This window comes from Bombus vancouverensis, chromosome 1, assembly GCF_051014615.1.
Source record: "Bombus vancouverensis nearcticus chromosome 1, iyBomVanc1_principal, whole genome shotgun sequence".
In the NCBI taxonomy this organism is placed as follows: Eukaryota; Metazoa; Arthropoda; class Insecta; order Hymenoptera; family Apidae; genus Bombus; species Bombus vancouverensis.
Genome location: NC_134911.1, coordinates 15435322 through 15452191, shown reverse-complemented (window position 1 = coordinate 15452191; position 16870 = coordinate 15435322). Strand labels below are relative to the sequence as shown.

At 32.2% G+C, this 16870-nt stretch overlaps 2 protein-coding genes across 3 annotated transcripts; one reads left to right on the top strand and one right to left on the bottom strand.

Annotated features, from left to right (window-relative positions):
* Positions 1-28: 28 nt before the first annotated feature.
* On the top strand, positions 29-11638 carry Rab23 (RAS oncogene family member Rab23). 2 transcript variants are annotated; one of them, XM_033327346.2, is made up of 6 exons: positions 29-350; positions 4735-4856; positions 7647-7809; positions 9136-9215; positions 9287-9480; positions 11498-11638. In XM_033327346.2, exons 1-6 carry the CDS (start codon positions 318-320, stop codon positions 11626-11628), a joined length of 723 nt encoding a protein of 240 aa, XP_033183237.1. In that variant the 5' UTR covers positions 29-317; the 3' UTR covers positions 11629-11638. The 2 variants fall into 2 exon arrangements, with proteins under 2 accessions (XP_033183237.1, XP_076477000.1); XM_076620885.1 differs by lacking the exon at positions 29-350 and adding an exon at positions 3068-3241.
* Positions 11245-16314, bottom strand: LOC117153289 (BAG family molecular chaperone regulator 2). Its single transcript, XM_033327191.2, has 3 exons — positions 15945-16314; positions 15592-15704; positions 11245-15505 (listed from the first exon to the last, which is right to left on the bottom strand). Exons 1-3 carry the CDS (start codon positions 16153-16155, stop codon positions 15272-15274), a joined length of 558 nt encoding a protein of 185 aa, XP_033183082.1. The 5' UTR covers positions 16156-16314; the 3' UTR covers positions 11245-15271.
* Between the last annotated feature and the right edge of the window lie 556 nt (positions 16315-16870).

Sequence of the window (16870 nt, the reverse complement as noted above, 5' to 3'; positions counted from 1 at the left end):
ACTAACCGGTAAGTCTCAGCAGGTGTCTTGTACAGGTGTTCAGTCGGCTAGTGGCGCGTATTCGCGTGTCCGGTATATACGCTATTCTCTCGGCACGATAAAGTATTTTACCGATGTTGAATAAATATATAAAAAAAAGTGCGTGAAATTTTTATTTCAAATCCATAAAAATGTCTCGACCATGGTGTGAAGTGATAGATTCGAAATATCGTGAAAGGTGATTATTGCTAAGAGTAAAATTTTCACACGAAAGATTGGCGGCCGACATCGCGGGTTATATTGCAGTTGGATATTATGCTAATCACATTACGGTCAGAATGCGGGAGGAAGAACTTGAGATATCACTCAAGGTAATCAAAAATTTAATTTTATTTTCCTTTTTTATACTTTTCTACCGATAATACATATTATCATTTTATACTTTCCAAAAACATAATTTTAATTGGCGCGCTTTTAAATGTGTTAGAACACATTAATATATTCTCTATACAGAAAAAGCAGATTACTTGTTTACACCAAGCGTAACCACTTTTATTTATATCTATATTTTTTATACCAATATTTAAAATGACAGCAAGGTAATTATATTTAAAAGTCTCGAATGCCAATTAGTATTTAAGCGATATTGTTTCATTGAAGTTTATATTGAATTTGAAATCAACTTTTCGAAATGCGTATGCGCAGTGACAAATCTGCAGTATCATGTGAACATATATATATATACATATATATACATATATATATGTATATACATAATACACACACAAGTGAACCGGCTTAATATACTATAGGTTAGGAATGATCTTTCCGTTTCAACTATTTTTTCAAACAAAAGAGAATGGATAAGAGAAACAATTATAAATGTCGAGATAGAGAAATAATATAATTATTGTATATGATATGTTTTTTCAAAAGCGTAAGCATTTTCACCTATAATTTTTTTAAAGTTTGTGGTACTTCAAGATTAAGATTATTTTTAAATAAGTTTAATAATCTAAATTAAATAAGATCCCTATAATATATATATATAATATATATTATATATATATACATATATATTAATGTATATGTGAATAAGACAGAATAAAAAATATTCTTATTTTCTTAAAATATTCTTGTCTCATAGCAATTGCGAAAAAAATATGTACATATGTGATATATGCAAAAATTTATACATCATTTGTGGTCCTGCTTCAACGAATACGGTTTATCTTTCGATTGTTATAACGGTACATACTGACATTTTCATAGGCATATGCTTCTATATAAGACCATGTATTACTTTTACTATTCTTATTGTCTGTACTTACTTGGAACAACCAGTGCGTGCATGCGTGCGTCATTACATCTTATTTCGCCGTATAGAAATATGTAACAAAACTAATCCCTTTCTGAATAGAGCGTTCCCGCGTCTTTCGGATTATTTTTCATTAACACTGCCTTTAGAGTTAACTACATATAATGACTGCATTTCGTTTATTAAATAATTCCTACTTGAAATTAATCGTTTAGAAATGTTTTCAAACATTATATTACAGATTATAATTCAGTGCCATTCATAACCGGTTGTTTTCATTAGTATTTACTAATGATAAGATTGACGTGAATATGAATGTTAATGTTTCTTCTATGGTTATTACAAGTAATCATTTCGTAAGCATACATAGATATGTATTCACTTAGTTTTCCGCTTCCGTTAAGTATTCAACCGTAGTATTCATTTGCTTGGAATGCGACGCTTTATAGTGATATTTCTTATTTAAGTAGAAGAGAAATTTTAACGGTGATTTGATCATTTGAAGATCTATCTTAATGTTCGACTAACTTGTTCTAGTCTTTTAATGGAATGCTTAAAGCAGTTATAAAATGAATAATTTTTGCATTAGAAAAATTGTTCATACTTCGAAAAGGATTAACGATTATATGATTAAGCAATTTATCTGCTGTCTACCTTTATATATCTCCTTTTACGACTAATGATAATTTAATATTTCTAATTCAATTTTTATATTACACACTTTGCTGATAATACTTAAGTTTACTTTAACATTTCTTTAATTTCGAAAGATAAAACTATAAAATTAGAAAGTGAGGATTAGGTTCCTCGAGAAATTCGCAGGATTAATATACACGGCTTTAATTAGTATACTGTTTGATTCTAACGTTACTTCAATGAGATAATATACTAAATCAGTCGGATTATTTATAAAGAATACCAAAAAACAGGGAGAAAATCGATGCACATCTCGATTAATAATCGCGAATTCTATTTATTTACACAACGTTAATATGAAAAACAGTATTCTCCATCGGAATATTTTCTGTGAAAGCTCATAGTTCACGAGTTTATAAAAAGTTCTAAAAATATTTACATAATAGTACAATATAAAATCCAGTCGTATAGTTTACAGCCCGATAATATCGATGAATTGATTACACGTAAAATTTATTAATTTATAATTAATTTTATTTATTAATTTAATACATATTTTATAATTTTCAATGTATGTGTATGTTTCATTTTTACGCGATACTTGTAATAGGTAAGAAATATATTTTGTAAATATCTAGTATTATTTCTTGAAGGGTAAAGTGATACGTTATTAATCATGTCGTATGGACGATCATTTCATTTTTTATTTTTCTTCGCAGGAATCTGTTTTGCTGGGCTTACATATTATATTTCTTAAATTACTTGAGTTACGAATATATAATAATTCAAATACAGAAGTTAATTGTTAATAGACTGAGATAAGTTATAATGTTTCGTTAAAAAACGAACGACCTTGGAATGTGCTTTGGTAGCCCCTCGCCATGTTGTTTTCTTCGTAATATTCTAATGACCATTCGTAGATTAACGTGAGATATCTAGATGTCTACAAGGTGTTTGAAAAATCAGATATTTAACATTATCAATATAAATTACGTTATTTGTTTTCAATGTTTAGGTTCTATAAATATTTCTGAAGTCCCCTAAATTATTTGATAAATAGTCTTAATGTTGTTGTCAATATTTTAAATATATTTTTTATATTTGATAATTGACTTTCAGTGACTAGTACCTAATTTTAGGGGTACCCTGTACGTTTATTAGGATATATCGGACTCCTCATACATATACATAAGTTTCAACAGAAGCTCGATCTCGAAGACCGGTTCACGTGGACTCGGGCCCTTATCGATTTAACCTACTTCTTCCTTTGGACGAACCGTTATCTCGATTTTGGCAGAATTATTTAAGGTACGATGTCCCAGTGGACACGGTTCGGGACATTTCTCGGGATTTTAAATATATTTCAACACGCTATAAAATATATTAGATCTAAGCAAGATGAATCGTTATGTTCGAAATATTTATGTTTCATCGGTTCTATAAAATTGCTGAGAAGAATACGTCGGAATTTACATTTTAAATGTTATTTTGCTCATTAAAATCATTCATACAGACATTGCGAAAACATACAAAGCTGTCTGATTTAGCGACGACAGTGGTACCTTGCATCATCGACGAAAAATGATGGCACACCTTTGATATCGGTGAGAATGCACTTCATAATTAAGCACTTCCTCTTTTTCTTTACTTCAAATTATGTAGCGTAGTAACTGTACATGAAAAACTGTTAATCAACCTGAAATTATAAAAGTATTCACATACAACTTAACTAGATTTCCTTCCTTGTTATTTCATGCTTTTATATTTCCGGACTCGAAGGCCAAACGATCCTTGCCCTATCGATCATTCCATTGTACATTATACTCGCGTTAATAGGTGAACAAGTCTTTGCCCCCATGGTTCCAATACTTTAAAACGCGTCCACAAAAGGGGTATCAATCATGAAAATAAATTGCAGCTATATGATAGTGTCGATTCTTACCAGTATTATCGTCATTTATCATAACTATTCGATTGGTTTTCGGTATTAATAGTTAAATGCCAGTCTATGTTTAAAGTGATCGACCACATCGCTGTGAAAAGCGAAACAGTTGTACGTATGTGCTGTGTAATGGACTAGAATATTCGACGATATCGCGAATATAAGTTGTACACGCTCAGATTGAAAAGCAACACCTCTTTATGACGCTCTTATCGATTGCTTCTTCCATGTTCAAACGTTCTTATTTCTGCGATCGAATATGTTTGGTCATTATTGATCGACGAAATGCAATTTCGAAGCAAGTGAATCATTCTCGTACCCTTCTGAATAAGAATTGTCACAGGTGTGTTAGGTATGCGTTAGTCGCAATATACATATTTCAATTATTAGGATCGTTGCTAATGTGTTAATTGCACCAACTAGTATCGTTGTGTTTATACGTACATAAATTCTATTATTCTAATTATATTAAATATTTCTAAGAATTAAAAAATAAATTTTAAAATGTTGCACCTTACTCTGCAAAATGAAACCGACACGGTTTGATATTCGCGTTATCGAATAAAGAGGCGACCGATTTTATTCAATCGCCTCATAATTTGCTGGCAAGAAAGTTGCGCGAGAAATTAGCTACAGGATCTATGCTGTTTTTTGCTCGTCTCGACCTACAGGTTTTAGAAAGTCTACCTTCCAGATAATCCTACATGTATGTACGTACGCTATCTCTGGACAATTTGAAATTGTCCCTAATGACAGATAATATCGATGCAACGTTCGCAACGAAACAATTCGACGAAGTCGGTGATACGAGTTTCCATTGATCAGATCATCGAGTGCATATAGAAATCTTTATTTACAGGTGGTGATAGTCGGTAATGGTGCTGTGGGGAAATCGTCGATGATCCAAAGGTTTTGCAAGGGCACTTACACGAGAGACTATAAGAAGACCATCGGTGTCGATTTTCTGGAACGGGAGATAGAGTAAGTAAAGGTGAAAAAATGGAGATTAAAGGAAAAGGATAAAAGTAGTTCGTAGTAAAACGTTCTTTATTATTATTTTCCCCGATGAGACTTTAATACTACAAACGAAATAACGATCGATGACGATGCCATTTAATACCTTAAAAGTAGCCTACGATGTACAAAAAGTCTTTTTTCTTACCATAATCGGATTATCACGAAATCTTTATTGGTCAACCGAGAAAAATCCGTTTGAATAAGCTTCGATCTGGTCGATTACGATGGAGCGGAGCTGTTCGACTGATAAAAAAAGGATCGTTTCACCCAATCTTGCTAGCCTCGACGAGAAAATTCATCGTGTTATTTCTCTACACTTCGATGGGGTCCTTTTGCGCATAAAACATTGTTGGTACGTGAAGCGCATAATGAAACCCTCTCGAAGTCCCTTCGATCAACCGAGAAACTCGATTTCATTTATTTGCTCGTGCAGCTTATCGAAGACCTTGAAGCGATTGTTGTTTCAGAAAACGTGTACCTGCGAGTATAATCGAAATAATTACACTACATAGGAACACGCGATATCGGGGCGAAAAATCATAAAGAGGGTTCCGATTGTGGTTTCTAAGGCGGCAGAATTTCGTGTTGCCGTCAAGATTGGAAAAGAATATCTCACGAACGGTGGGAATATTAATATCCGGGAGGGGAGGTAAAAATTTGTTTTCATACTGCTAAAAATATAGGAAGATGAGGAAGAAGTTGTAAGCCGTCGGTCGATAATTAAAGACTATGTTAAAAAAGGATGTATAATAGACTGTATTCTGACCCGAACAGATACATTCTCCAAGTTAATTACGTTCTACGGGAGAACGTTCTACTCTTATTGTTAGTCATCGTTTCATTATTTTCTGGAAGGCCGACCAAACAATATCCAATTGCTCTTTAAATTCGATTTCGATTTTAAAACACAGTATCAAATTAAATCTTCGTTATTAAATCTGTTTAATAACGTTCATAGTATGCGTTCGTTAGTCCATTCGATTGCTAATTAAAAAGAAACTGGCTGTTGCTTTCACGTATCTTCTTTATAGTACTTTATACGACGTTTTTTCTTCTTGTACGATTACATAATACAAAAATGTACGCTCTACACTCTTTAACTCGTTTCCTTAAAATGATTTGATTACGAATCGTCGGTCTATAGTCTATAGATTCATCGATAGGATGAATATACATATCTGGATGAAATCTTCGTAAATTTTTGCACGCTTAAGCAACGAAACAGCGTTCGTTGCCTTTTAAGCGCCAAATATTTCGCGTACGGTTATACAGATGTTCGTCAAGACGTTTTTCTAGAAGCAAGTGTGCGTTTCTAGGTCCCTGAGAAATGCGCGTGTTATACGTCTCGACACGAGCTATCGTGGGATACTTCCTGATGCACATTTGCCCCGCGATAATCGTAGTCGCCTTTTTAAGAAGGGAAGTCCTTTTTACGCCTCCTTTCTTCCAACGCGTTGCAACAAAACAAAAGACGTAGCCTGTAAAAAATCGGTAAATTGCCTAAGAGACCAGCTACAACGAAGCGTAGCACGATTTAATAAGCGAACATTTTATAGTCGGCAGGCTTGAACGAATAGTAATTTTAAATCATTGATCTTGGCTCAAGTCAATGAAGACACCGATAACTGTACACCTTTCGAGTAATGAATGGAGACTTCGTTAAATCGAATAACGGAATGTTCTACGATGCTCGATCTCGTGCAAATTTATGGATTTGTTTGGAAGAAACGCGGTCGAGTTTTCTCTTTTCCCTTTTCACGCGCCTTAAGTAGATCGAGGAATTTAAGACAAATCGGTGTTTTACGGCATTTCGTTGTAAATATCAACGTGGCTCAAGAAAGCTTTCCATCGATACGTCTTAACAGTCTCTTTTTTTTAAGAAAAAGGAGAAAAGGAGCATTGCAGGTTCATGCATATGCATCGGTGTTTTAAGTACAATGTCCCGCTACCGGTGACCTTCGTCACGACAGCCTTTCATCCGACTTTATTTAATTTGCACGTGCGTATATCTACATACGTTGGTCGAGAAATATTTTACGGCCGAAAGTTCCGTGCACGTCCTCGATCGCGTGATTTTACAGTATTTTGCGCCGGACCTGTCGAGTTGGTAATATCACAAAAGAAGAAAATCCACGTCCTTTTGTCGTTTTCTTATTACTTGTGTAAACCAGACCTTATCTGAAAAGTTTAATCTAACGTTTTTTTTTTTAGATACATTTTTATCTAATATGGTAACTTATTACCGATAGGAATAAAGTTTTTACTATGCCGAAACGAAACCAAACGAAACCAGTCGAGCATCTAATTATCCGAGATATCTTAATCGTTGTCAACGATATTGTACAAAACTATGTAGCACAAGAATCGAAATACATTCCAGGACAGCGATGGTCGGCGATCGAATCGAACCTAGCCAACAGAAACTCACCAGTAAGCTACGATACGACAAGAACGTTATCTGAAAAGCCATAACGCGTATAAATCATTCCATCGTTCGTATTGATTTACGAAGCAAAATTACATCCACTACATTTGCTAAAGATCGAACGTGTCGTAAATCATTTTACTCGTTTCCTGTTCACGAAATGGCGAGAAAATAGAGAACTAGAACGTCCTCTGAACAGCGGGAAGCCCAGAGTGAAACAATTGAATGAATTTTTCACTAGGCACTCATTTACTCTACTTTCTTAAGTAAACCATTATTTTGTAAAAGCATTCCAAGTTTTCTAAGAAGTTTGCCTTATTGTTGCACAGGGTGGATGGCGAGGACGTAAGACTGATGCTGTGGGATACTGCCGGTCAGGAGGAATTCGACGCAATCACTGCGGCTTATTATCGCGGCGCCCATGCCTGCGTCCTCGCTTATTCAGCCACGGACAGAGATTCCTTCGACGCCATTCCTTCGTGGAAATTGAAGGTACGACTCTTGTGCACACGAGCACGTTTCCGTAGGTAGTCACGACGGATGGTGGAATGTGAAAGTGAAGGTGCCATTAATGCAGGGGGCTGATTTTAAGTCGCTCTACGGCTGAATGTTTCCATAGATAGCAGCACATCGATCTTAGATAGTTTTGCCAAGATGCATTTCATAGAATCATGCTCGCTCTAAGGGAATCCGTTATACGGTCATATATAAGTATTGACTGATGTTTGAGTCCTCTTATTAGCGTAAAAGATAATAATCTAATGTTATTTTTTCATTGAAATCGTTATAGTGTAAACTTTAGTTATTCTACTAAGCTGTATGTAAATATTGTGCAAATAATTTTCTAAAACGTAATATTATCTCAATGAAATTAGAAACCGTATGATCTTGAATGATTTAGAAAATTTCTAGTTCTCTTTAATATTTTATCTGATGCAATTTGTAATGAGTATGCAGAATCTTCGAAACAAGTTAAGCGAACGGAGAAAAACTGAATCTCTCATCGATACACTTTTTGACTTCCCTCCATGTAAAACGAGTTTAAGTAAAGAATGCATGCGATTCTTGCGATACGTACCGGAGATAATACCTTAAAGGTATTCACTTAGAGAATCGTAGTTTTATACAGTGTTCCTCAATGGTCCTTTTTTCGCACACAGTCAACGGAACAATATGGTATTTCAACAACACGTATAATTGGAAGTTAATCAGTGTTATAGAATTGTATAAAGAACAGCGACGAAGATCTTTAATTATTTCGACGAAGACTGCTACAAAATATTACAGCAGAGTAATATAAGTTTATATACAAGATTAATAATGATGATATAAACATGTTCATCAGTAAGCCATGGCTAATATTGACAAAAAGCATGTTAGTGGCAAACGACTCCGAACATCGTTCGAGATCATCGGATACGCTCTCGAATTCCTTTCGTAGAAACTTGTACGTTCGCTTTTTTCTTTCGTTGCGGAGAAACACAGTCGAGAAAGGTGTAACTGAGTCTCGAACAGATACAAATCGGCGCGAATAGTTATCACTGTGAATCATATTTTGTTTCGATAAAGCACTTCTACCGTATTTTATATCTATTTTCTTGCTAAGTTAGCAAATTAAACGAAGCTGTTCGTACGAGGTTTAAATGGGGACTCGATTAGAATTTGTTTAAAGCCCGACTTCTAACTTATAAAATCATTTCCTGATTATTCGACATTTTCGCAAACAGTAGCTACTCTGTTAGCGTTAATTAGAAAAAAAAAAGGCTTTGAATTGTAGTTCACAGACTGATAAAAGCGGTGATCTATTTTGCTTTGCAGGTGGAGAACGAGTGCGGCGAAATTCCCACGGTTCTTGTACAAAACAAAATGGACCTCGTTGATCAGTGCGTCATTGATCCGTAAGCGTAACGCCTAGTTTGCTTAATTAGCGGCGCAATTTCGAGTAATCTCGAGCATAGCATTGTTTCAGGGACGAAGCTGAGAGACTTGGTCGTGCCCTCGGCTGTAAGCTTTTAAGAACATCCGTGAAAGAGGACGTCGGAGTCATGAGCGTCTTCCGGCACTTGGCATCAAGATGTCTCCATGAGATGCGTCGCTGTGACGACGATTATCAGGACGACCTGAGATTATACTCGGCCGGACCTAGATCTCCTTCCGTAATAAGTGAGTTAATTCTTTTGCCTCTGTTTTCTCTTCGCCGACAGAGTGAATTATTTCATAATAGGAATTATCAAGTATCGTTAATATTATACAACCATTGATAAATGGAAAATATATTTATGTTTCATTTGAAGGAATCTAGTAGATACTGTAGAGTAAGATTACGCATCCGTAATACTTCAAAAACACAGATGATAGAGTTAACGGCTCCGTTTATATAAGTTTCTCATTATAAAATCTACAACTGTTCTTAATCGTTCTTAACTTTAATATATCTACTTTTACCCCGAATTCTGTAAATTAAAGTTAGAAAGTGTTTCAAATCGATCTCATAACTTCATGTATACCAAGGATTCGTTCGTTTCAGGCGCAAAGAACGTGGAAAATTGGTAATGAATGGTATCATTGATCGCGGCTCCTATCAGCTATTAAACGCACAAATTTGTACGAAAGAGAACAATGGAGTATCGTCGATTCACACGTGGCCGATTTGATATAGACGCTGTCCAGTTGTTTTAGCCGGTAATAGCTGTGTGAAAAGAACAGTGCGCTTTCTTGGAAACTCCTCGAGAAGATGCATAATGTATTAACTGTACCGGATACGCACGCTTGTATTTACGGGTCGAGTTGATTCTGCCTCTTTAAGTATATCGTCATCACGTTCGTGGCTCGTGAGGAGACAGATGTATCAAGCCAGATTCGAAATAGATTTTTGCCATTCTTTTGCCTCGTCTTTTCTCCTTATTATTTTCTTGGCTCGAAGCATTCGAAGTATTTCGAAGTATTAAGACGAAGGATAGATTGAATGTTTGTACAGATTTAGTAGGTGGCCTACTGTGATCTGTATATGGTCAACAGATTTGACTATATATGCATATGTATGTATATCAGTCGAAATTTTTCAAGGACGCATGTAATAACGTCTTTCGGTAAAGTACAATACAGATTAATAAGCTCGATGTAGCTTTCTTGATAACTAAATGAAATCGAGATGATCATCTAAATAAAAAATATAATATCAAGTTTTTTAATTAATTAAAATTTCTTTTTGTTCTGAAAGAAAAGACAAAAAGGAGAGATCATATTCAACGTGTAATGTTTTATCGTGATTATTTGAAGTAATATAATCAGGAAGAGTTTTGTTACATATGGATACTATGAAAAATAAATATTCATTGATGCTGACTTATTGTTAGTGTCGAGAACTTTAAGCGAGTTCCTGTAGAATGTAAATACATCTTCAGATCGCGTGACTGTAAGCATCGATCTTGATTCTTGAATAACACGCAAGTGTACGTACATAATGTACTTATACGTACACATAGGCCCGCATATTTTTCACGTGCTGTTAGACATTGTTTAAACTTTTTCTCCTCTCGTATCGATAGCTTTAGGGGAACTTTTTGAAATGAATTAACTTTAATGAAATAGAGATTGAAATGATTGAAATTTAAGAAAGAATTATATATGTTCAAATTAGAGGCGAAACTCTTGTGTGACGATTTAATTGTATGTGCAATATAAGAAAGTATAACAATTAGAATGATCTAGTTTCACATGGGACGAAAGAAACAATCACACTTCGGCCACGAAAATGTTTAGAGCATAATTTTCAAACTGTTTCGCGAGTATACACGGTAAAAGTGTGGGAACGGAGCGTGAATCTCACTTACAACACCGAATCGGTCTTTAATCTTTCCTAATAATTATTTTACGCGAATGAGTTTTCTTTGAGCGTAATCACTGAACAGAAATGAAAGAAAACAATACGATATTAATTAGTTTATTTGTTAACATAAATTGTACAAGTAACTGTTTACAGCATATAGATTATTTACAGAATATATTAATTAAAGTTTATAAAATTAACATGCACGTTACATGTATTTAATATAACATGTTAACGTGTAAAATTACGAAACGGAGTGTAAGAAATTGTACTATAAATGCAATTATTATTAGCTACTTCTAAGTTACAAATTTCACAATTTATGAAAATATATGTATGTATTTGTTATAGGTGCATTTAGTCCGAATGGGTCCACGTGTGGTCGGAGTACAGGGAATGGTACCATAGTTTTGCGACCAGGAACCAAGGCAAAGAATCATAAGAAAAAAAATTTTGTAAAAAACGCTTGTAGGCTACTTTAGTCTTTGCGTGGATAAATACGCGATAAATTGTAACGAATACTTCAACCATGTACAGACTGATATATTCATATTTATGAAGATATAAATAGCTTTTGTACGATTGTTTCGACGCCTATAAAATTGGTTTTAGGATTGTTATGAAATACGCACAGTATTTTACGCAGAGTATCAAAGATATAACGAGAAAAATTGAATGCGATTAATTTTGAACAGTATTGCGTGTATTAATTTGTGATACACATTTCCTTCGACAAACGATTATAGAAGAGCTGCCACTTCATAGTTCGCTTTAACTTATTTCAATTATGCATTATTATTACGCAGTGTTTGTTAATTATGAATGAAAAAAATATCAGTTTAACTAAATACTGCTTAGTTAGATACTTTTATTAAATAAAATGTGAAAAATATAGAAGGTATATAAAGTACGAGATAAAAAGAAGAGTATAATTTGTTTAAAGTAATAACCGAATGTAATTGAATAATTTTTTATACCGAAAGGACAATATATTTTTTTATAGATTCACTTTTTATTATTGAATATTATCAATTTTTCTATTATCTTCGATACTATTACGATCATGTGTAAATACGTCAATTTTTAAGCACTTTATTGTTTTAAATGTTTCCTGTATTAAGTACTTTTTATATTTGTGTTAAGAACATGGAATATCTTTTATGTTTCTGTAAATATATTATTCGTATGAACGCTGGAGATGAACATAGTGTTTTTTTATGAGTCATATAGTAAATTACTAAACTATAAGTCTATAATTAAAAGAATTAAATCACTCCACACAAATTCTTAGAAAATATTAGTGACATTAATTTATATGTAAACAAATAATGTTAACCAAATATTTTAGTTTATAAGGAAGAAAATATTATGTTGATAAACAATACCTTTTTGTGAATTATAATTATTAAATATCATAAAAATAATTTTTAAGGAATCTATTTTAATTAATACCCTAAAAAAATTGTGATAAATTTAAAAAGGAAAATAAATATCAGAAAGCGTACAAAAAGTGTACTATTTAAATTTTAATCTATTTTGCTCTATTTAAATTATATGTATTATACTATTGTAAGTAATTTCATTGTGTAAAAAAATAGATATTAGCAAAAATTGAATTCCTATCCGAATGTTTTTATTATAAACTGTACAATGCTTCAGAATTTCAAGTTCATATTAAAACTAAAATGCACTAGGTTTAAAGCATAATTTAATTAAACCTATAAAAAAAAAAGTAAATAATAATCATACGCGATTAAAATAGCCTGGCAGTATGCTAGCATATTATAAATATTAGTGATATTTTTAATGGTAAGATAATTACGTAAATAATATAAAATAAAAAAATAATTAATTCTCAGCTAAATTGAACAACTTTTAAAAATACCAAACTGTATATAAATTTCTTATTTATATTATAACGAATATGAAAGAAATTGCATAAATTTTGTAGTAAATGCGATAATTCTGTCTACAATAGTAAAATTAAAATATTTAAAATACGAAAATTTAAACTCACATTTCTAATATAATTAAAATTTATATGTAATTTTTACTAACATTTCATAGTAGTTTTTTTTATAGTAGGAAGCACTATTATTTTTAAGTGGTCAATATAATAAGTTATTGTAGGATAGACATATTATAATGACTAAAAGCAATCACATATATACATATAATATCCACACAAAGATTAAATCGCACAAAATTTTAATAATGTGTATATATATACATTCTGTTCTATCGCATATACAAGGTGTACAAAAACGTAAGAAGTAAGTAAAGTAAAAAAAAAGGTAAGTAAATAAACTTGAGCCTAAAAATAGTTAGTTTTTGAATTACTAAATGTTTTTGTCAATAACATATTTACTCTGCAGCATATATTTAATATGATTCCCGTTCATTATTCATTTTAACACATATTTTGGTTCTTTGATAGAATCGATAGTTTCGTTCTTTTGATAGAATCACGCACACAATGAAAGATGCCCTTCCCTTATTTCTTGGCAGCAGTTATCGATTTGTTATATCAATTCATTTAACAAAGCAACTGGTTTACTATACACTATATTTTCATACACTAAACATCTCGTAACTCGGAAACTAATGATTTTTAGATAGATGTTTATTAAGATTCTTTTTCTTATTTTAATGAATACTATATGCCCTAAAGTTTTCCCCCAACTTCTTTGTACACCCTGTACATAACAAAATGTTTTTAATTTTAATGACTTCTTGTTTTTATTTATCCACAATCAAAATATCAAGCTTTGCATATATATATATTATTCGTTTTACTTCTTTTCAAATATAGATTCTAGTGAAGTTATTACGCTCAACATATTATGCTTCAATATCATATACAGGGGGCCCCGCGTAACGCTACTCATTATTTTTTTGCCATTTGCGGCCATGTAACAAAAACTGTTTTGAACCGTTCTTTAACCCATTTGCATCCAAGCGCGGATTAATCCACGCGCTGCGACTGTCTTCTATCACCAAGCGCGGATTATTACGCGCGCTGCGACTTCTTTTTATTTCAGTCGCTAAGTATTCTTCAGATGTGAGAGATCACGTTTGTCCCGTTTGTCAGCATCTCGCCTATATCAGTTTATTGTATTGGCCATTTTTAAGAATTCCACGAGAAATAATATGATTTAATTTCTTATTTCTTATTTTTTTTAAAATAAATAATTTTTTCTTTTTTCCTCTGTTATAAGGAATGTAAGATGCGATGTTTGCGAAGTAACATTGTCTACCAATCGTTTTGAACAGTAAATTTTCGATAAACTCCATGAAGAATTTGGATGTCATTTACTGCACCTACAACCGACCTACAGCACACTTTATTTTATCACTTATTCAAATAGCATAATGACTTCTGCAATATGACATTTTGCTCTTTTGTAGAAAGTTATTATTTTGTTATTAGAGTGGCTGGATGTACAACTCTACATGATGTAGTAATTCCTTCCTTATGAAATGTAAATAATTCTGAAATGTATCAGCAAGTGAAATATTACTTCCACTATAAAATTTCTTATAAAATCCTCCACAATTTCATGGAAGAAGCAACATATAATTCTATTTGTGTTAACTAAGGTGACACTAGTTTCGTTATGAAAACGAAGTATTTTCGGGATTCTTTCTATCATTTGTAGTACGCTCGACACCATCAAAGTATGGTTCAAAACATTTTTTGTTACATGGCTGCAAATGGCAAAGAAATAGCGAGTCGCATTACACAGGACTTTCTGTATGTTATAATCATTTATTTCGAAAATAAACAATTTTAATTCTCAGAATCTTTTAAGTACGGAAATATGTATTATTTGTTATAGTAATTTTATAATAATCTCCTATCATAATTAACACGCATATACAAGTGTAATATGCATAAAAGCTTATTTGCCCAGATAGCAAGGCGTAGAAATAGTACATGTAGAGAAAAAACTCACAATATATGATACTTTTTGTACATTTACCATAAACATTATTGAATTATCAAGCACCCTGCTATAATCAGTTTTTCTCAAATCTCTTTTCAGATAACTAGGTCGTATTAATTACTGATTTAAAGAGTTACTTATCTGACTTCTTTAAAAATCAGTTATTCCAAATAAAGCTTCACAGTAATTTAATTGTGTGCATTTTGTCAATATAATCTAATAGTCCCTGCAGTCTCTTTTTTATTCGTTTCTGATCATCCATAGTACACCCAAGAATTGCTGTTTCAAAGGTTTTATCAGAATGGCCAACACTTTGTGAAGTACAAGCATTCATAAAAGATGCACAACGCTGCCGAGTTCCAGCTGGATCATCACGGAGGCCAACAACTAAACTATCTATCAAACCATTTACCTGAATGAACCAATTTGTATTATTAAGGATTTCATTTAAAAAAGTAGTAATAAATTAATATAAAATATATAATATGATGTATGAACCTGATGTAGTGCTTCTTCTTGAATTTGATCACGCTGAATTTTAACCAACACATCAACTGTTAAACATCGCATAGACAATCTTTCAGCATACCTCAGCACATCGTCCTTGTCAGCTATTTTCAAAAATAATATTTAATAATAATTATTGTGTATAATCCTTTGTAGGTTATGTTCAATAAAACAAAAGCAGTATCATATAAAACCATTGCTACCATACAAATACAATAAATACAGTTACGTAATATTATAGCGATATGAATTTTAGATAAAAATTTCGAAAATCTTTTTTAGATGTTTCTAGATACATAAAGTATTGACCTTGCATTTTCAAGATTAGTAAGACAAATACTTACTTTCATTTAATCCACTTAAAATTTCATTGTTTCTAAGTGTGTCTAAGGTAGTCAGGAGTGTATCTCTTTCTTCTTCGAGTCTCCAAGCATCTTTCCTCAGTTGTTCTACATGCACTTCGATCTGATCAAGAAGGCTGACTAACCTGTCTTTCGGCTTTGTTGAACCATCACAATCCACGCTTTCCATAATATGTGGTAATGGATTATCCATTCTTTTCTCAAAAATTTTCAAAATTGCTCTCTGACGGCTTGGTCTTCGCGTAATAACAAAACTAGTAATTACATTTAAGCGCGAGGTACAACACAAACGTCCGGCTCGCGGACAAATTTACAGATGTGTTTGTATCGTGGTGCGAAAAGATGACTAACGGAACATGTACTTACTTACGAACACACACGAACATTTGACAACTAAATTATCAATCGAAAGGCGCTAAATATAAAAAGTACTTTTCTCGTGGTAGTTTAGACAATTGTAATAGTTTGTAATAAACGATAATATAAAATAAAGCAAATTCATCAATATGTTCTAGTAAAGAGTGATAAATTATGTATCTGTTTCTTTTCGAAATTAATAATTAATGTTTTATCAATTTTTGTTTTAATCTTTTTATTAATTTTAACTAATTAATTTTTGTTTTAATTTATCCTATTTATTTAATATTGTTAGTTGCTATGTTCGTATCTATGCATTTAAGTAGAAACTTATTGAAACTATGATCGATATTAATATTTATATAGGTATATATCTATATTATAAAAAGAAATTTTGTATTATTAAATAATCAAATTTAACATTTAATTTAATAAAATTATTAATTTAATAAAATGACAATTTCATTTAAGGGACCAGATTTCTTTTTAAGAAATAATTGTTAAATTTTTTACGTAAATATATTTTTAAATTAAATGCGTGTCATAACGAT

Excerpts from the sequence above, each read along its gene's own strand:
- Rab23 (XM_033327346.2), top strand. The coding sequence starts at position 318 with ATGCGGGAGGAAGAACTTGAGATATCACTCAAG. Across the intron at positions 9,216-9,286 it reads GATCAGTGCGTCATTGATCC|GGACGAAGCTGAGAGACTTG; the intron begins GTAAGCGTAACG and ends GCATTGTTTCAG. Across the intron at positions 9,481-11,497 it reads TAGATCTCCTTCCGTAATAA|GTGCATTTAGTCCGAATGGG; the intron begins GTGAGTTAATTC and ends TATTTGTTATAG.
- LOC117153289 (XM_033327191.2), bottom strand. The coding sequence starts at position 16,155 with ATGGATAATCCATTACCACATATTATGGAAAGCGTGGATTGTGATGGT. Across the intron at positions 15,705-15,944 it reads TTTAAGTGGATTAAATGAAA|CTGACAAGGACGATGTGCTG; the intron begins GTAAGTATTTGT and ends TTTTGAAAATAG. Across the intron at positions 15,506-15,591 it reads AAGAAGAAGCACTACATCAG|GTAAATGGTTTGATAGATAG; the intron begins GTTCATACATCA and ends TGGTTCATTCAG.